We start from the raw sequence: 20,888 nt of genomic DNA, 5'->3' as shown, positions 1-20,888 counted from the left end.
CGGGGGAGCTGTAATTATAACACCGCAGGCTTTTGGACTAGCAATTGGTGTTAACTTGTGTTACATTAACCAGGTTTTATCAAGAAAAAAAAACATGATAACACTTGCCTTTTTCACTTTGGTCTGTCAACACAACAAATGTGTTGTTTTGTCGCCCAACAGGGAAGATGAGATGTGTTTGGGACAATTAATTAGGGACCCCAGGCCTCATAATGTAGCTTTGACTCAAATGAGGGCCATCCTACTTCCATTGGATTGGACATCTAGGCCAAAAAGTTAGTAAATATAACCTAGGAAGAAAAAAAAAATCCATTAAATAAATGCACTCAGTTTATACAGCTAAAAATCTAAAAGATCTACCCATAAGAATATAATACAAATGAAATGAATGGATCATATATTTAATAAATAAGGGACGTGAGAAATACTTTGATTGACAGCTCAGTGCTATTTATGAGGCTGTCTGTTGCCATGGTTACGAGTCGCGAAGCTTTTTTCCCAGACGCCTGGAACCCATAGTTGGCTGTGATAGGCTCCAGCACCCTCCATGAACCTAGTGAGGATAAGCAGTTTGGAAAATTAATTAATTTTAACAGCCTTTTTTGTTTTTTTGAGGTACTTGATAGTAAAAAATAGCTCCATCTGCCGCTGTAACATAATAATTAATATTGATCTCAAACCTGGTCATAACTCCAGCACGCTCCAGATTGAAAACCACCACATTAGATTGTTGCCCCCACCAATATGGCCGCCCCACTGGACACTCTGTGGAAACACACAAAAGAAATATGTAAAAATATTCCACCAAAACAGACCACTTTTCCTCTAACAATGGCATATTTTTTTCTTTTGGAACTCCTGGCATCCACTTTTTGACATTTGTCTGGCCTCGACATCCGCGAGGGTGACCTTCTTTCTGAATGGGTGACCCCTCCTCTCTCGCAAACGCCATTCACATGGAATAAAGCATCTCATTGATTTTCTGTAGCTCTTCCATAACGCTCGCCGCCAGCACGCAAACTATACACGCTGAACTACAGTATTTCATACATACATTAGACGTCTATCCCTGTCAATGGCAGTTTAAGATAATCTCCTAAAAGTACAAAAATGTTCATAAATGACCACTAACATTATAATAAAATAGCACCATCCCACACACAACCACAAGATGGCGTTAAAGTTCCAAAACTGCATTTTCCATTGTCCTACCTACTACTTTAAACCTATTTCATTTCAATCCACAAAATCATATCAGTACATTTCATAGCAAATCCACCAGTGTGAGTGCACCTTCGGCCATTTTTTTTGGGAAGGCTATTTTAGGCCGCGCTGGGTTTTAACCCGAATGTCGGCCTACGCGCTACACGGGTCATCCATCCACTGCAAATGATAACTAGACGGCCTGCGCACGCGTGGCGAAAAGGTGGCCATCTTAAGTCGGACAGCTCTTTGTTTGTAGCAGTGCTATTGATCTGGCTCCTCTTCCTCATCTTCCTCCCTCCCACGCTCTCCCCCCTCTCTCCTCCCTCCCCCGATCACTCGCTATTCTCCACGCGCAACCGTGCCACGCGGCTCGGGATTCACGGCGCGCCTCGGCGCTTGGGAAAATAACAGTGGCACGGGCGGGCGGCGCTGTCAAAATAATAATTAGGTGTGACACGGGGGCCAATGGCAGCCAATGGGAGCCAATGGGAGCCAATGGCAGCCGGTAAAAGGGAGCGTGGCAACATGGAGTGGGGCCAGAGTACAAGTGAAACATCGTTAGGTTAAACGTGTGTCAATCGAGCGAGGGAAAATCACGTGTTGAGGTCCACAGCTTTGATTGATGTGGGCTTTTAATATCATATGTCTGTGTGTTGCAATCGCGTGCAACTCATCTGAATATACTACATTTATTTATATTTGGGTATACGAGTTGGACAGTCTAATTTAAAGGTCTTTATGGTCAAAATACCTATTTGATTTACTAGATATACATGTACAAAACCATTACTACTACTGTGCATTAAACTCTGGTATGCCATAAAATACTACCATTACGACTACTACTACTACAACTACCACTGCAACCACAACAACTACTACAACTACTACTAGTACTACAACAACAACTACTAGTACTACAAAAACAACTACTAGTACTACAACAACAACTACTATTACTACCACTACTACAACAACTACTACTAGTACTACAACAACAACTACTAGTACTACAACAACAACTACTAGTACTATAACAACAACTACTATCACTACCACTACTACAACAACTACTACTAGTACTACAACAACAACTACTATTACTACCACTACTACAACAACTACTATTACTACCACTACAACAACAACTACTACTACTATGACTACTACTATCACCACTATTACTACTACTGCCCCTTATAGTGCAGAAAATAATAATTTGGCCTTTCATCATGTCTATTTAGAGAAATGATTATCATTTGACAATTTTCACCCTCACAGCATATACGATATCACTGTATATAATCATATGCTCCGTACACAATAACAAGCTATCACCATTTAGAATAGCCAGCAAAGGTCGAATGCTAACAACGAGGGAGGGAAAGAGATGCTGTGTGTATGTGTTTAATAGCCCTCGCATGCTCAGTCACCTCCAACCTTGCCATCAAGGTCAAGAAACGAGGGATGCTGAGCCGCCGTAAATGCTAATTAAAATGCCTTATTTTAAGAATGTAGGCTAACAAAGAGAGCCAGCCGGCGTCCAATCCAACAAGCGACTGATAGCAGCTAAAATTAGCGGAGCGCAAAATCGGGGGACGCGAGATGGGCGAATTCTTCATCCCCCGGCAATTAGAGGATAGGCGTCCAATTAGGCGCGGGATTTCCAGATAGATAGCTCGTATTTTTATTTTTTTGGCCCGATCGGTCGTGACATTTAATTGATCAAAACGAGTTGGTGGTAAAGACACCCCCAAAATCACGGTTGGGATTACACGGAGAAAAAAAAGCTCAAGTGATCCCTTAATCAAGAGCAAAGCTCATTTGTGGTCCAGCCAATCAGGAGCCAGTGTACACAACCGCATTGTTTACACTGCCGGTGGTGCTTAATGAGTGGCTATTAGTGGCGGGTGGACGTGATTGCTTGGGATAGCGCGAGAGAAAGCTAATAATGACTTTTTCTGGTTGTTATCGAGGTACAATCAAGCCAAGCGTGGAATAAACAAACAGGACTAAGTCATAGATTCTTTATCCTCTGCCAAAAACGAGCCATCCCTCTACTATTTTACATGTTATTTGTAATTAATCCCAAATTGTGGCTTGTTTTGAATTGCTACCATTTTCTTTTTCAATTACCTAGCCAAAGTTAAACGTACCAATGAGCAAGACAAAACATGGTGGCTATTATATACACACGCCGACCAGTCGACGACCGGTTCTACCCCTGGTAATGATTGCCGGTGGCAGCGCTCTATTATTTTCTAAATGGAATGCTTGATTTGAGATTGCCTTGTCTGTCTCTTAACGCCTCACCTCTTGCCGGAAAAGATGCCGTGCGCTCCTTAATGTGTGAGCTGGTCGGGGGGGGCGGGGGTCCGGGTTGGGGTTTCGCCTTCGCTGTACGACGTGAGCTGCAAACACAACACGGTTAAGGTTAATGAGGAACGCCACGAGTAAATACTTCACCTCAAATAAATGTTTCTATTATTGCCCATAAGGAAAACCCTGGATTACTAGTTAGGTTTAAATGCAATATTTATATATAAAAACTATATATACATTAGGAGTAGGAGTAATAGTAGATTGGTTTGATTGTACTAGTGGACACGAGTGGAAATGCAGTTATTTATTGTGTATTTCCACCAAAAAATGCATGTAAATATTGCTGCATAGGAATTTTTGGAGGCCCAAAATGGCGCCACAGCGGGTGTAAATGGACCCAGTGGCATTAATAGGTATTAATAGATAGTAGGGATGGATAGATGGACTGAGCCAATGATTTTTTTGTTTTGTTTTCCCTGTGGGCCGCCCTCCCTCCCTCCGCACGCAATAGTTTGGCCCTGGTTTTGACCAGCAGCGCCATCAACTATTGATCAGTGCTCTGACACATGTGTGTGTGTGTGTGGGGGGCGGTCTCTAATGATGCTTGGGCTCGCCACAGGAGGGCAGCCAGCGCGGCGAATGAGATTGCGGGTGTCATGGCGGCAGAGGGAATGGTAGGAAACCCGCGTCAAGGTCAAAGGGAAAATGGTGGGGACGTGCACGAGTCAGGGTTTTTTTTTGTGAGAATTAATCTTACATTTAAGTCATTTTTAAATGTATATTTGCATGACATGATGATTTACACTGGTTTACTAGTCTGATAATGTTGTGTTTTTTTTTAAATTCATATTTGTTAAATGGACAAAATAATGGAAAATATATATATATAAATGTTAAGATATTTTATTTTAACATTGTTTATTTTCATCTAAAAGCTTAAGTCCTACAACCATTGCAAATAGAATATCAACGTTATTTTAAATGTCTAATTTTATTTTTTATTTAAGAGTTTTAGGCCCACCACCATTGCAATTAGCATGTCAACGTTATTTTAAATGTATATTTTTTTAAATTTAATCTTTTTAACATTAAATTTTTTAAACATTTTTTAATTAGTTATAAAATAACTAATTAATCAAATAAAAGCATATTGGACGTTTATCGGCGTCACCGGCATCCAAAAAACGGCAAACAACTTTTTTTTTTTTTTTGCACCGTTCCAATCGTAAAAGGCCACGGTTGATTTGAGCCCCCTTAATTGGTCGGCGAGGTGGCTCCCCGCGGTGCGCTTTGGCACATTTCTGCCCGTTACTATGGAAACACGTCCTGCATCCCGGCCTTGTTTTTATGACTCTTTACCTCACGGACACTTTTTAATCGTTTTCCGTGCGAGATGGCCGTCGGCGTTTCCGCACTTTCGCCGTCCGTCCACCCACGCCATTAATGCGGCGGCGGCGGGGAGAACTTTCAAACTTGGCGTTTAGTGAGAAGTCGCCATATTGCGCAAAAAAAAAAAAACTCTCCCAAAACTAAGGCGTATTTTTACGACCCCCCTCGCGGTAATGCAACATTTGTTTAATAACCAACTGACGGAATCGACTTCTCCGTCATCCCACCTGGCGGAGGAGGGTCCGCAATGCGGATCGTTAGTTGCCCTCGGCCATCGATCGCTTTAACGTGAGACATTGATCGGGCCGGAAGGGACGCGCGGTCAACGGAAATCCATTTCCGGTGGCGACCAGTAGGAGGAAGAAAAAAAAGGGGTTATTTGGAAAAATTTAAAAAAGTACAACAAAAGTGACTGGATTTCTATAGTTTGCAATTTAGGAATTTACTTATTTAAGTAGCTTGCAACATGATTATTAATGACATTTTATATATTTTTTGGTAAATTTTGGACGACGATGATGCCATTTTAAAATTACTATTATCGTTATAGTTTGCATAAGTATTTTAATTTGTACTTTTTGACATTGATGCAGTATCTAAATGAAAAAATACATTTTTTGCACGGATCTTGCGCTGCTCCTTTTGTTGTTCTTATCTCGGCCACCAGAGGGCAGTTGAATACACATGTATGGGTATTATTATTTTTTTTAATCATGCTACGTGGCTAAATAAATAAACCTAGTCGGAAGATTGTAATGAAAACAAGTCAATAAATGTATTTGGTTATCAACGTGATAGCGTTCATTTCCGTATTCATTCATTGCAAAAAACTCATATGTTGGCGTATTAATTATGAGTGCGGGGCTTTGATATTGGATGGCCGCTAAATGATTATTATTCCATGTTGGGAGTCGATACATCAATTGTGGCGAGGATTTATATCGAAATATTTTTTTGGGGGGGGGGGGAGACGTGCTGTCATGTGTTTTTCGACAAATAATTTGTGGGAGAACAGCGTGTGTTTGTTTACCTTTTCAATCTCATTTCCACTACGTCTGGACGCCATTGATGCCGATATTCATCCACGCCGTTTCGAACAATGGCCGCCAGTCGTTCACCTATCAAAAAAAATTAGACAAATTAAATCAACCAAAAAACAAAAGTCTCGAGTTTTTGACGCAGTTGTTTTTGCACTTAGCAGCAGATGCGGCACCCCCATGCCCCCCCCTAATGACCGCGTAATGACGGCGATTTCCGTCTTTAGCGCCGTCGATTTTTTTTTTTTTGCGGGGCTTTAGACGATTTCCGTGTGTCAGACTTAAGCCCTTGGCAAAGCACAAGCACTGCACTTCAGCCGCTACTTGGGATTTGAGCCAGGTCTAATCAGATTAAAGCACCCCCCCACCCCACGCCATCCCCTAATACGACACCCCCCCGCCGCTCTCTCCTCGCCTCGTTTTAGAACAACACCCGTCTCCTCGTCGTGAATCTGAAGGCATCAAAACAAAAAAATAGAGGTCAAGGCACTGCGGATTGGGGTTCAATTCCAATGATGGTACAAGGAATTGAGTGGTGTTCGTCCGAGATGGTGAATAGACGAAACTCTCATTCTGAAATCAGCTTTGCTTTCAATTGGGGTATTCCTAAAAATGTGACAGATGGGCGGGGTAAGCACAAGATGCGATACATATAAAAAAGTGCATCCGTTAACAGTACATATGAAACATAAACCGAAAAAAAGTACTAATGTATTAACATACTCATCACTCATCATTAAAGTCAAAAGTATAAAGTAGTAAGTCAAGTCAAAAGTATAAAGTAGTAAGTCAAGTAAAAGTATAAAGTGCAAAGTCAAGTAAAAAGTATATAGTACAAAGTCAAGTAAAAAGTACAAAATACAAAGTCAAGTAAAAAGTATAAAGTACAAAGTCAAGTAAAAAGTATAAAGTACAAAGTCAAGTAAAAAGTATAAAGTACAAAGTCAAGTAAAAAAAAAAGCCATATGTGGCCCGTGGGCCGTAGTTTGCCCATATCTGATTTAAAGTGATAAATAGAATTGCTAGCTAGCGATTTAAGCTAACTCAATAGTAGTTCTGGTGGTCTACACTTGATTATTTTGACATTTAAAAAGCCTTTTTTTGCACTTGCGAGCGACCAGTCAAATATTTTGCAACGATGACGAGGTCAAGTGGCAGCGAAATGGCTTCAAGAAAAGCCACACACGCGCCAGCTGGAGCCCGGCGACCCCCGGAAGGTCACCAACCGCCTCATGAAAATGGATGGCACGCGGCGGGGGTGTCGGGGTCGGTCGGGGTGGCTTTGTCATACAGATAACCTCGACGCGTGGAGGCCGACTCGATGGACACCTTTGTCCCCCAAGGGAAGCGCTTTTGACGCCATATGCTAGCATTTACGAAACGAGCTACATGGTCAAAATAATGGCTATTTAAACTAACAAAATGGCGCAAATCCCGATTGGGATGGATAGAACAATGCAAGGACATTTTTCTATGCAGCAATTTCAAAAGGATTTAATCTTCTTGTGCCGGATTAGATTTTCCCGATTTAGAACAAATCTGTCGGACACAAAAGACACTGTTTTGGTGCATCGACGTCAATAGATGTACGGTTCAATATCATTTTTGGGCTTTAGATGAAAACCAATGTTGTAATTGTGTTTTATTATTATTTTTAGCTCATTCCTTCTCACTATTCACAAGATGGAGTACAAATAAAATGGCTGAAATGACAATTTTCCCCATCTGCCCCATTTTGAGCATCCCATCTGCCCATCAAGCCAGACGAACTCTGACCTTTAAGGATTATGCCGAGCAGGCAGATGAGATTGACCTCGCACGCGCATTGTAAATTAACAAGCGGACATTTTGAGATGCGGGGCAGTTAGCCGTCATGTCGAAAAAAACGGGGCGGCCTGGCCACGCCCCTCGGCGGAAACGACGAAGACGCCTAATCCCGGATTGTGGTGCTAGGAGGGGGGGATTAGGACGTGCTGATGCGCAAATTTAGCCTGGCCGCCAATCCCCAAATGGCTCACAATCTGGCGGCGCAAAAGAATGTCAATGAAGACAAAATGACTTGCGGAAATAAAAGCAACAAATAAATCTCATTTTTAAAAATAATTTTGGTAGAAAAATTCAAAAAAACTGCCCAGCAGAAGAACGTATACATATACATATACATATACATATACATATACATATACATATACATATACATATACATATACATATACATGTACATGTACATATACATATACATATACATATACATATACATATACATATACATATACATATACATATACATATACATATACATATACATATATATGTGAATATACATATATATAGACGTCCAATCTGGAAGTTTGGAGGGATTTGGCTGTATGTAATGCAATTGGACTTGTTGGTTCAATTGTGTGGAAAGCGGCCTTTTTTGCGTCAAAGAAAAAGCTTTTAAAGTGTCACCTCGTCGAAGCTCCAAGCCTTTTAGACCCAAGAATCTTCTCCACTGGGAATTTGACTGCTTGGGGCCGGATCGCCTTCGTCTTGGCCTTGTAAACGTGCTACCTTTTGTTTTGAAAGTGCACCTAACAGAAAAGCAGAAGAAGAAAAAAATTGGAATTTTAAAGGTCAAGCACTGTCATATATGAAAAAAAAAAAACATTCTCTGTACATTCATTAAAAATGTATCCCAAAATATCAAGTCGCCACACATAATTGACTTTGGCGGACCGCGCCAAATGATGCGACGGGTCCAAAAAACGGCCCACCGACCGCCTTTTTGACACCCGAGCGCATCAGGAAATGAAAACGCTGCAAAAATTAAATCAGACCCCCCCACACCAAAGTGATGAATAAAACATGCATGCTGTGGGCTATAGATTAAACGTGAATATTCATTTATTGGCACACCCATTGGGAGCCTCATGCATATTCATACGGAACCACGCCGATACTCTTATGATTAAATAAGAAGCAAAATGTGAGGGAGGGGTTTGAGGGGGGGCTCCTATCGTGAGTGACCACCCCTTCTTCCGCCCGTTAAGTGCAAAGTCACCGGAGCAGGGAAAGCCCATTAGGTTGAAGAAAGGGGGAGGGGGCGATTAGCCTGATTGGATCGGACCACGATGGGTCGCTTAAGTCAAGGCTAATTAGCGTCATTACATTTCGCCGCCATTGACGGAGATAAACGTCAATCGGGGTCTCGGTGACTCAGCAAAATGACATTTTTTTTTTAATCTCTGAGAGGATAAAGAATATATGTCGAACTGGTTGGACTATTATGTGCAAGAATGTGTGTTGTTTTGAAGATAAATGGAGGTGGTATTGGCCTGAGAGGGGCGCCAAAGAGCATGTCAAGATTGAGGAGGCCATTGACCTTTCATCACGACTTATGTGAGAAGGTCAAATATCTCCACGGCCTAAAATGTCAACTGGCGTCAATATGCGTTATAATTGCCACTTTTTATCCTTGGTTAACTTGGTGTGGACTTTTTCAAAATAAAAGCCAGCGCAGACGCCTCATTAGGACTTGTAGAAATGTGGGCAAATAAACAAATGCTAATAAACTCATTATTTTCTGAGAGAGAGTCATTTGTGGGGCTTTTGAATATTCATGTTAGGCTCGGATTGTTTTTGTTGTTGTTGACGAAAACTATTCTGGGGGCGTATTTAAATTGATATGAGACGTTCTGATCTTATTTTATAACTTTAAAATTCTCTTAAAACATTCTTAAAACAACTTATTCTACCCTTTAAACCAATTCCGGGTCCCCATTTCTCACTGGGATAGACTCCAGCACCCCCTGCAAGCCTACGCGCTTTGTAAAATTAACATTCAAATGATGTTTAACCTATTTTAGGAGAATTTATTTGATTAATTAATAGTAATTTGCTCCATAACTTTACTGTATAATCGAAACTATGAAAAAATGGCGCCTTATAATCCGTAAAATGCGGTCAGCGCCAAGCCGTTTATCGACATATTTCCTCAAAATGTCAAACAATTCCTCGCGTACGATCAATAGTGGACAAAAAAAAAGCACTGAATAGAGATGCAGTGATGAGTTTTTCTGTAATGGCTGCCATTACATCCAAACCCCGCCCCCCTCTTCCCCAACAACAACTAGCATGGCGGCGTGTCCCCGCGCCAACTCGCCGCTCCCCGTCAGTCGACTGCGAGGAAAAGTGCAACCTTTGCCTTGGGCCTTAATTATGTTCAATTTGCCAAGCCGGGCCTGAAACCATCGGAACGGCGAGGGGGGGGGGGGGGGCGAGGGGGGGTCGGAAAAGCTCTCTGACCTATTTATCAGCGCGGTGGCACGGCGGTGTTGTGCTCGAGTCGGCGAACGAGCGAGCGTGACACACAAAGCCATCCGGAGGGAGATAACCAGGGTGGGTGGGAGGAGCCGATTTTTGCGCTTGTTCATTTATTAGAAATGAGTCAAAATATGATGAGGCATCCTGGCAATATTGACTTGAAATTGACAGTGAGTTAAAAACTACACATACAATATTACATTTAATACCTAATGTCTAACTAACAAAGCAGCTTTTATATCATTTTACTGATTAATGATATTTACTCACATTTACTTTTAAATAATTACATTTTTTTTTATTTAGAGCACTGATTTAACAATATATTGACTTGCTAAATGATAAATTTAAGCTAATTTTATCTACAAACATACAAGTGAGGGTGATATAATTAATTTCACATATATAATTTAAGAACAAAAAAAGGTTTATTATTATACTACCCATAATTCCCAAAATAAAACAACTAAAAATGCCATAGTTATTAACGCTACACTCCAATGCTAACGCTAATACTTCCCACACTTGACATGTCCACAACACAACCTCCCCTTCTCAAAATGGCCGCACGACCATCCTCTGGAATGTCACGGAATGCCGGTCACTAGCGGAAAAGCGCCATACATTTACATCATTTTCCTGCGTGACTCCGCCCCCCTCCCCTTTGAGACTAATGGCGAAAAATGACAAGCTGAGGGATTTGAAGCCTCTAAAGGGCCTTTGGGAACTGATTAGTATGCCACAACACACACACACACACACACACACTCAACAATCTTCCTGACCTGCGCCGTTACACACGCGAATGTGCTTCGCCGGCATTTTCCCGCCCCCTTTTACGGCGGTAGCGGCATCCCCTACACCGACCCCCCGTCGCTCTCCATGGTGCTGAACGCCAACCTGCAACCTGACCCTCCCCCCGCTCTCCCCCGCCAAATTAATTGAAATCTAAACCCGACGCGGGGTGAACTAAGTAGGCCAATCTCGCCAATGGCGTCACCACCACCGCCGCCATTGCGTTTCTTACCTTCGTATCATCCTCGTGTTCTTTGCAGCGTGGCGAGGAAAACGTCTGCGATGGTGAACCTGTCAGGAGATAAAATCGAGCGTTGATAAAATGGTAAACAGGGGGACGCGGGTGACAAGCACCCGAGACGGTACCTGGTGGCAATTTCATGTCACTTATCTGTCGGGTGTGTATGTTTGCCATTTAGTCGCAAAATGGACAAGGTCATTTTTCAAGGACCCATTCAAATAGACTGTTTGTGTCACTTCTAAGCAAAGTACACAACTTTATCTACATTTTAGCATATGCATTCAAGAGACTTTTTTGTTTGTCTGTTCATAACAGATATGTATACCAAATTTTATGTTGCTAGGTAAAAGCGTCTGCGGGGGCTGAATTTTTAAATGCAAAACATAGTAGGAAAATAGTCAACCTATTTTCATTAGAAGGAGCAATTAATCCAAATTAGCTAAATTACCCTGCATTTTAGCACATGAAGTCAAGAGACTTTTTTGTTTGTCTGTTCATAATAAATATGTATACCAAATTTTATGTTGCTAAGTAAAAGCGTCTGCGGGGGCTGAATTTTTAAACACAAAATACAGTCTAGAAACAGTCAACCTACTTTCCTTAAAATCATCAATTAACCTAAAGTAGCTAACTTCCTCTGCATTTTAACACATACATCCAAGAGACTTTTTTGTTCATCTTTTTCTAATATACATGCATACCAAATTTCAAGTTGCTACGTTAAACCATCTGCGGGGGCTGAATTTTTAAACGCAAAATCCAGTCTGAAGGCAGAATTTTTAAACCGAAACGTCTTGACGGAGGAGGGCGAGTGGCATCGACTAGAAGGAGAAGAAGACTCAATAAGAGTGAAGGATGCTGTGGTGGAGATCTCAAACCTTCTGGTAATAGACTCCTCCAGGCTGCCAAGATGCCATTTAGGGCTGACGCGGGGCGCTTTAGCACTCTGTTTAGCCTTCACACACACACACACACACTCTTAAGCGGAGCCTGATCCGTCATAATTAGACGCCATGAAAGGAATGTGTGAAAGCAATAAGGTCCCTCCCGCATTCTTCACACAATGTCTGCGTTTTATAGTACTTGTACATTTTCTAGACATATTCCTATTGAACGACGAGGCGCACATTTTTGTCGAGTGTGTGTATGATGAAACGAACAAACCCCCCCTCCCCATCTGATTTCTCCGACCATGCCGGCCTGCCATCTGTGCAGGTATGGTGCAAAAGCAAGCCTTCAACGCCTGCACATTATTAGTCACTCTGTCCATCTCTAGATTTATCTTTTAGGATTTGGATTTGTTCCCATTTATTGGATATTCCCTTCTGAATTGAAGTACTCCACCAAATTTTATTTTAATACTGAATAGTGATACTTTATGAGGTGGATTGTCAAATTTAAAAGGTCCTACATGACTGTATTAATAGTTAGAAGAGTATTCATTAATTTAGAATGTATTATTGCTTAGAGTATCATAGTATTTTATAGAATTTATGTACATTTACATCATGTTTTTGTTGGAGTAAACAAGCATTGTATTGTGTTATTAGTACTTTCATTCAATAGTATTTTGACTTTATATTACCTATATATTAAGACCTATTTTAAATGGTACAATTTTCAAAGTAGATTATATTCTTCTTCTTATTATTATTAATTTAATTTAAAAATAATTGTATATATATTTTGTTCCTAACTGCTGCATATTTATATTAATTCAGTTCATTTTGATCAAAAAATTGGCCCATTTTTATGCATACGGCTTATATTTGAGTAGTCATATTTTCATATTCATCATTCCCAAAGTCAATTGTCATTGACCCCCCCCCCCCCCCCATTACCGAGGTCAATCAATAATGCACTTTCATTTAAATAAACATTAGCGCGTGGGGCCCGTCTAATTAATGGAAGCTCATCTGCAATTTGTCAGTCGGCTCTTTTGATGTCGTTATGAAAATTTCCTTTTCGCAAAATAAGCCCCCCCCCTCGCTCGATTAATCGCACATTGTAACGGCTGCCCCCCCCCCCTGCCCCCCTCCCATATCCCCCCCCTCCCCCACACATCGGCGTTTGCTTATCGAGAGATTAAAATCGCGAGGACAATGACGGGCTATAAAACGGAAATGTGGGGGTATGAAAAATTGTGGGTGGGTTTTTTGGGGGGTGGGGGGTGTTTGGAATATCAGTTGTATCTAATCTACATAAAGGAAATTTCTCAGGTCATATATCAAACTTGATGCTAAAGGCGAATCAATATCGGGGGAGGGTGGAAGACCGGGAGCGCTAATGCTAATGCTAATGCTAAACGTAAAAAAAGGGGAATGGTGAAAATGTGAGGGCTGGTGACCCAATTTTACAAGGATGCATAATTCAGCCATGTTCCCCCGCCGCGATGGAGAAACAAACGGGTTAGAAAAATGCGACTGGCAGTGGAGCGGTCGCCGCTCGCTAAGGCGACCTCAATAAGTCAAGTCGGCTTGGAAAAACGCTTTAAAGATTAAAGACAAAGAGAGGAGGAACGAGGAGGAAAAAAAATGGAAGTACATTGAAGTTTTTGGGAGACGTTGACTTGGAAGAATTTTCTACGAATGAGTGCTTATCTTGTCATGTTTGTTTTGGAAAATGCTAATTTGACTCATTTGAATTTCAAAATATGCTCCACCTAAGTCGTCAAAATACTCATTTGGTTCTAATTAGCCTCACACAAATACTATTTTTATTTTTGGGGGGGCGGTAACGATACTATAGCGATGCCATGTTTTTGCTATTAGATTGGAATGAAAACACCGTTTTTTTCCCCTGTTTTAAATCAATAATTGTCCTTTTTTAATCCTATTTTTCTGTGTTTTTAGTTAAAAAAATATTAAGTAAAATCTAAAAATATATTTTAAAAAAGCTAAAATAAACATTGTTTTAGATCTATAAAAAAACGGACTATTCAGGGCTTTTAATCCATTTGTAAAAAAAAAATCAAAATATTTTATCTAAAATAGTAAAGTATCCCCAAAAAACAACCCATTTCCAAGACCTAAAACTAACCTCAAGAGTCCTAAAATGACATCGGTTAACGCTACACACGTCACAATTTCCACACACACTCGAACGAGGCCCAGTCGCAACGAGAAGCGGAATCGACTGGCCCAAATCGACCGCATCTTCCGTCTCGGGCAAATTGCGGTTAGCCGTCGCCACCCGTAACAAGTGGAAGGAAGCGCGCGTCCTTATTCGGGCCACCGGAAATAGGCCAGAGGCGGAGGAGGAGGAGCGTCGGGAGACTGACTGCGGGCGAGGAGGAGGAGGTTATGTGTGTGGGGGGGTCTTAAGTGCGCTATCATAGGCGTCTCTTGTGCCTGCCTGCTTTATTTGCGGCAGTCAGGTTAATGAGTCCGCCAGCCCACTTGATGTGGAGAGGCCCGCCACAAAGCGCCGCCTCATTAGCCGCCGACGGCTAAACAAAAGACGCATTCACGCCGCTCCAATGACTTTGCGCCGCGCCACGAGACCTGGACGCGGGCCACCGCCCAATTTCAACCACGTCCACGGTTGCCGTTACGACGGGGAGAGGGGCGGAGCCAAAAAATGGCGAAAATCGGAGAAAGTTAGGAGAATTTGCACATTTTTTGACATATTTTCTAAAAACAAAGGTCCAATTTTCTGATGCTTTTCAAATTGTTTCCTTTTTTAACATTTGCAAAGAAATAAAAAGCACAAACAGCAAATTAACGTTATCATTTTAGCCAATACGCGTCTACCAAACTAGTTTGAAAAAAAGTGAGCGCAATACTTTCAAAATAAGGGTACGTTTTGACTACATACAAAATGCAAAACTTATTTACAAAATGAGTTAAAATGGCGAGCCAAAAACTAAAGCTATTTTTCCAGAAAAGTGCTAAAAAAATCATTTATATCTTATTTTTGTTAATTTACTAGCTTGGTCAAGACTATCGCAGTAAACCACGCTGTAAAAAATATCATTTATTTTTAATTTTTTGCTAATTTACTAGCTTGGTATAGCCTAGCCCAGTAAAAGACGCGAAATTCATTGTATTTGGCGGCTCTGGAGAGGCGAGCGGGTGAATAATAAACGTTTAGCGGCGTCAAGGGGTCCCCTGCAGAAAAAAAAAATGCAATTTTCTTGAGTAGCGCGAGGGTCAGCAGGAGTTAAATATTTCCTGCATAGGCACTTGTCTATTTTTAGCCAACAGCTGAGCCGACTGCAGTGATGTCAGCTTCGGTCGCTGCTGATGGAATGCTTTATATTGGGGGTTGGTTGGCGCGTGGGGTGGAGTTGGGTGGGTGGGGTGGGGGGCTTTGGGTAGGCCATAGACGCAGGAGCCAAAATGGCCGCTAAACGCCCGAGGGGAGCTAGCGTCGTTAGCGTCGGGCTAACACCGACGGCGTGGAGGCACGTCCGGTATTTACAGTGGGTCCCCGGCCGGGCTGGTTGCCCGTGTCCCTAAAAGAGAGCGGTTGCCCGGCAACCCTGATTGTTGCCATGGAGACGCATGTGTCGGCGTTAACTCGGAGGCGCTCGTTCCGACGGTCGCTGACACGCCGACGACGTGCTTATGTTGTTCAAAATTGTCCACACACACACAAATACTCGCATGTAATTACAAAATGGCGTAATGGGGGGCGGGGGGTTGTGCCAGTTTGCCATGAACGGCGAAATGGGGCAAAATAAAATAATCCCAATTTTATTTGCTTATTTTCTCTTTAAATTTTGATTGGAACTTGATTTTTATATTGTTTTTTAAACTAACTAATCTGCAGTTAAAAACCTAAGAAGCTATATAATGTCATTTTTATTCATAATTCTATTTATAATTAAAATAACTATTATCCCCTCAAAATTTTTAGTCAATATTTGAAGCAGACATTAGATTTTAAAAATTTAAAAATGGTTAGCATGGTTTACAATGATTTTTTAGGGGCAGGTTATTTAAAGAGATATATATTAATAATAAAAATGATAGCAATTTTTCATCTTACCTTAGCCACGTGGAGGAAGGCATGTTTCTCAGCAAAACAGTGACAATAACAATAGAAGTTTTGTCCAGACTGTAACTGCATCTAAAAAAAGAGAGAGCACATTTGTAATAGTCGTTCTAAAGCAACACTAATTCTCATTAGCATCATTTGTATACTATTACATATTAGCATCAATCTGCTGGAATGCAAACGCCAATTCCCAATATCATTTTACATAAAAAATAAAGCCAAGTGCAATAGTGCATGCACTCAATCACATAACCCCCCCCCCAAACCACTACAAAATCAACCTTTACAATAAAATAGACCCAAATGAATGTTAAACATTTCTATCAAATTCCCATTAGCACTATAATGCTACTATGGCTTTCAAAATGGAAGCATTCCTCATGTCGATACATGCGTGCCTGCCTGTGTGTGTGTGTGTGTGTGTGTGTGTGTGTGTGTGTGTGTCTATTGTAACATCCCCCCCCCCCCCCCGCCCCCCAAAACAATGCATCAGGGCCCTTTTGCATGTGCGCGGGTCAACGGGCCTGCCACGCGGGGTCCCCGTGAACCCCCCCCAAACCGCCCACCACTACCCCCGCCCTCCATCACAATGAACTCGCACAATGGGGTCACCCTTGCTTTTGTCACACACACAGGGGGGAGGTGGGCCGGGAGGGGGGGGTTTGAACTCAGTTGTGATTCCATCGAAATACATGGAAATGCTATTGACTCATTGGTTGCCAATATGGGAGTTAGATGACCAATCCAATGGAATTGGGAGCACTGGGAGTGAATCAATGAGTGAAATAGATTTGATGTTCTTTGCAGAGGATAAAGAATACATGACTGGAAGTGTTTTTGATCCAATTTAGTGCCACTATTCCATCTATCTACACATGTTGCAGCCACATTTGTAGTCAAATCTCCATTTCTAGTATTTTGACAAAGCTAATTGGCCTTTTGGGAGAATCATATTCATATCTCAATTGAAAAAAAAGTCCTCATCACTTCCCCCCTTCCCTTTAGAAATTAAATTTTCTTAAATTTGCATGCAAAGCAATCAAGCGCCCTGGACTAATGGACCTCCGGAAGCTTTTAAAAATGATGAATTGCAAGTGGCGACCGACAACATTACTCAAAGCTACCAAATTGCTTTAAAACGGCAAAACCAAAACATTCACACAAAAAAAAAAAAAAAATATATATATAGAAGCCATAAAAAGAGAAACCATGCACAGTGTGAGTGTGCATGTAAAAGAGAGAGAGGGAAAGAGAGAGAGAGAGGGGGGATGAGAGAGAGAGAGAGAGAGCCTATTGGAGAGAAAGAGAGATTGCACTCATTGTGATGCACACAACGAGCTGCCCTCTCCCCACAGCAGCCACAGCAGCAGCAGCCATGCTTTGCGGCACTACTCGCCATCTCTGTCTTTCCCGGGAGCCTTTCCACCACCTCCATCCACACCCGGGGACTAAACCTTTCAACCCTGGGCGCCGAGCCAAAACCCCAAAATGGACGGATAACCCACAAGACAGCCACGGTGAGTTTCAACGGTGGGGGGTCCGCATCGTAGCGACATCCATCCGCGCATGCGCCGCACTTGCTATTGTTATTGCGGTAGCCCGGCACAAATAGAGGCGGACGAATCGGCGAGGTGAGTGAAAAAGAAAGCGGCTACAGACCCCCCAAATACCCCCCCCCCAACCTACCCCCCCAGTTCTCAAGTGGACGTCTTAAAATGGCGTTGCCCTTTGTTTGTGTACCCCCCCCTGCTCGTCGCTATCCCCCCTTCTCCCACACACGCATCACCATAACTACCATTTCTTCTTTTGAGGGCTTCTTATAATATATCTATTCAAGGTATTTAAAAAAAAATGAATAAAAAAAATGCATGTCAGCGCATTTGCGTTAAGTATTAATACATGCTTAGGCTTTTTTCCCCCTGGTGGGATAGAGCAATGTTGCATAACAGGCATTTTTTAGAGCGGGGAGGGCAACTGACACTCACACACACATACACATAGACGCACACACACTGTAAAAAATGTCCACGCCAGTCGTCATTTTAGAGTTTCAAGGACACAGGGGTGATGCTGCTGGTGGATGCTGGGTAATATAGAGGAACATCTGTTTGCCTAGTGACGTCATGACGCCCCCCCCTCCCTCATATCCTTCCCTTTCCATCCCTCCCTCCATCCCTCCTCCCTCCTTCCATCATCCCAATCCTCTCTTGCGCTGAAGGCAGATGCCCCATTTGTTTGGCCGGAGAACGGCCATTAATGCCAAAGTCAGAAAGAAGAAGGAGTTGAGAAATGGCTGGGTTTTGGACTACCTTTCATCTTCATTTTATTGTCTTTTTCAGGTGCAAAGTGGACAGGTTGGACTTTTACACTTTTACCAGGATCTTCTATTTTCTACAGTCAGGAAGATTTTTTTGCATTTTTTTATGGGGAGAGGGCTTTCAAATGGAATGCAGCAAGAGGATCTCACACACACACACACATTTATACACACTCACAAACACATCCGGTGTGCGGGTTGCGTCTCTCCGTGTTCACAGCGGACCTTGATTTAATGTCTTACAATTAAGGCACGCGGTGAATGCCAAGAGATGATCCTCCTCCTCCTCCGCGTCTTCTATCGGAATGCTATCGTTCTTTTGTGCCTTGTGAAATATATACAATAAACGTGTTTTTTTAAAAAAACTGCCTTTTTTCTCTCCCTACGCTTGTATGTGTATTGTGGGGAGCTGTCCGGTGTGCGTGGTGCTGAAATCTGAAGTCTTTTGTTTCTCTCAGCAAAAAATGCCGATACTCCTTTCAGCGCTCCTATTGTGACGTGGCTCATAATTCCAAGTGCACAGGAGAGAAATGGATTATGTATATTTCAAGGATTTAGCAGTGATTTAATTATTGAATGTTTTTTGGGGGGGTAGGGGGTGCGTTTTTAAAGGTGACGTTGGAGGAAAATTTATGATTTGCAAAATAGTGCGTAGTGGGGTTTAATATGTAGTTTTAAAAAATACAGTAGTGTTATTTTTCATTTGTGCGGATCATAAAATGCAAAGGGGGAAGGAATTGTGACGCGGTTTGAGATCAACACGCCCTCCGGTGGAGAGAAGAGGCACTGCAACTTTAGTTCGTCAATGCGTAGCAATAAAAGGAAAACTGAAAAGGAAAATGTGGACTGTTGGGGAGAGTAGTTATTTTACAGTTTATTACGACTAATCTGAATATATTTATTGGGGATTTGTTATCAAATAAATTTAGAAGATTAAGGTCTAATGCACGGAAATGGGGGAAAATGTATAATTTCAAAACTATAATGAATCTCAAACGACTTATTCCAATAAGTTGAGTCTTTACCACTGAGGCAACTTTTTTTTTCCCTACCAAATAACTTAATAAATCCATCCTATCAAAAAAGAAAATTTGGAGCATTTCATTCCAACAAAAATATGACATTTATTGCTAATTCAAATCTGCATAGCAAAAAATGTTCTATATATTTTTTAAACTAAACATGATCAATACCAACCCTCCATGTATTGGACATCATCACCCAGTCAATATCAGCCAATATAAAAAAAAGAAAAAGTTTTACAATCTATGGCGCATGGGCAACATTTAGGTCCCAAAAGGGCATTAAAAATGGCCAATCCGAAATCCACTAATTTGACCCCAACTGTTTTGTCATTAAAACAAAAAATAAACAAGATTGCCCAGCATTGATGAGTGTGTGTGTGTGTGTGTGTGGGGGGGGGGGGTTGGTCCAATCACGTCTCCGACTCATTTTCCTTTTATTTCTTTCAATTAAGAAAGCAATCAAGAAGCCACGGTGGGAAATGGAGTTAGAAGCAAAACAATTAAGCTTCAATTAAAATTCTAACGATTATCAGGAATGAAAACGAGGACAAAAAAAAGTTAGAAAACGCCGCAGTAAGATCAACCGTTTCTATATTAAGATTCTGCGTCATGACGCTTGTGTCAAAATTCCTAAGCGCACTCGTTCCTTTCTTTGCTTTCGATATTTTACCACAAGTCAGTCAACAGCGCCACCTTGTGATACAAAACTGTCAATTGGCACATTGCAAAAAAGAGAGCGCTGGACTATTTCCTGGAGTTGTTACACAAATAAAACGGGATATTGTGTATTTTGTGAAATTGCTATCATATCTTGCAATATTTATACTTATATATACACATACACATATACACATACACATGTACACGCACACACATACACATATATACACACACCCATAGTATACACACACATATATACACATATACATACATATATACACATATACATACATATATACACATATACATACATATATACACATATACATACATATATACACATATACATACATATATACACATATACATACATATATATATTGAGACTGCCATTACAATAAAAACATGACTAAAGCTTTAGCATTCCATTACACAATTTTTTTCCTGATGACTAAATATTCTACCAAGACTCAAACCGCAAGGGGGCAGCAGTGCACCAATCTGAAGCTCCCAGCTCCATCACCACCTGACCAACCATAACTGCAACTGACAAAACTAGAAAGTCTGCATAACTCTGACAGAAAATATTC

The 20,888-nt window shown here is 41.5% G+C and overlaps 1 protein-coding gene across 1 annotated transcript in view; it reads right to left on the bottom strand.

Annotated features, from left to right (window-relative positions):
• Window positions 1-405: 405 nt before the first annotated feature.
• Window positions 406-20,888, bottom strand: part of LOC144209435 (uncharacterized) — a 38,877-nt gene continuing 18,394 nt past the window's right edge. Inside the window, exons 3-9 of the mRNA XM_077735732.1 lie at window positions 16,288-16,368; window positions 11,287-11,345; window positions 8,406-8,527; window positions 5,948-6,035; window positions 3,520-3,617; window positions 681-765; window positions 406-553 (exon numbers count right to left, since the gene is read on the bottom strand). Coding sequence (XP_077591858.1) covers window positions 448-553; window positions 681-765; window positions 3,520-3,617; window positions 5,948-6,035; window positions 8,406-8,527; window positions 11,287-11,345; window positions 16,288-16,368 — 639 coding nt within the window. The 3' untranslated portion in view covers window positions 406-447. The remainder of the gene's footprint in view (window positions 554-680; window positions 766-3,519; window positions 3,618-5,947; window positions 6,036-8,405; window positions 8,528-11,286; window positions 11,346-16,287; window positions 16,369-20,888) is intronic.

Source organism: Stigmatopora nigra, chromosome 16 (assembly GCF_051989575.1).
Source record: "Stigmatopora nigra isolate UIUO_SnigA chromosome 16, RoL_Snig_1.1, whole genome shotgun sequence".
In the NCBI taxonomy this organism is placed as follows: domain Eukaryota; kingdom Metazoa; phylum Chordata; class Actinopteri; order Syngnathiformes; family Syngnathidae; genus Stigmatopora; species Stigmatopora nigra.
The sequence above is the reverse complement of the archived record's forward strand: the minus strand, read 5'-3'. Positions and strand labels throughout refer to the sequence as shown.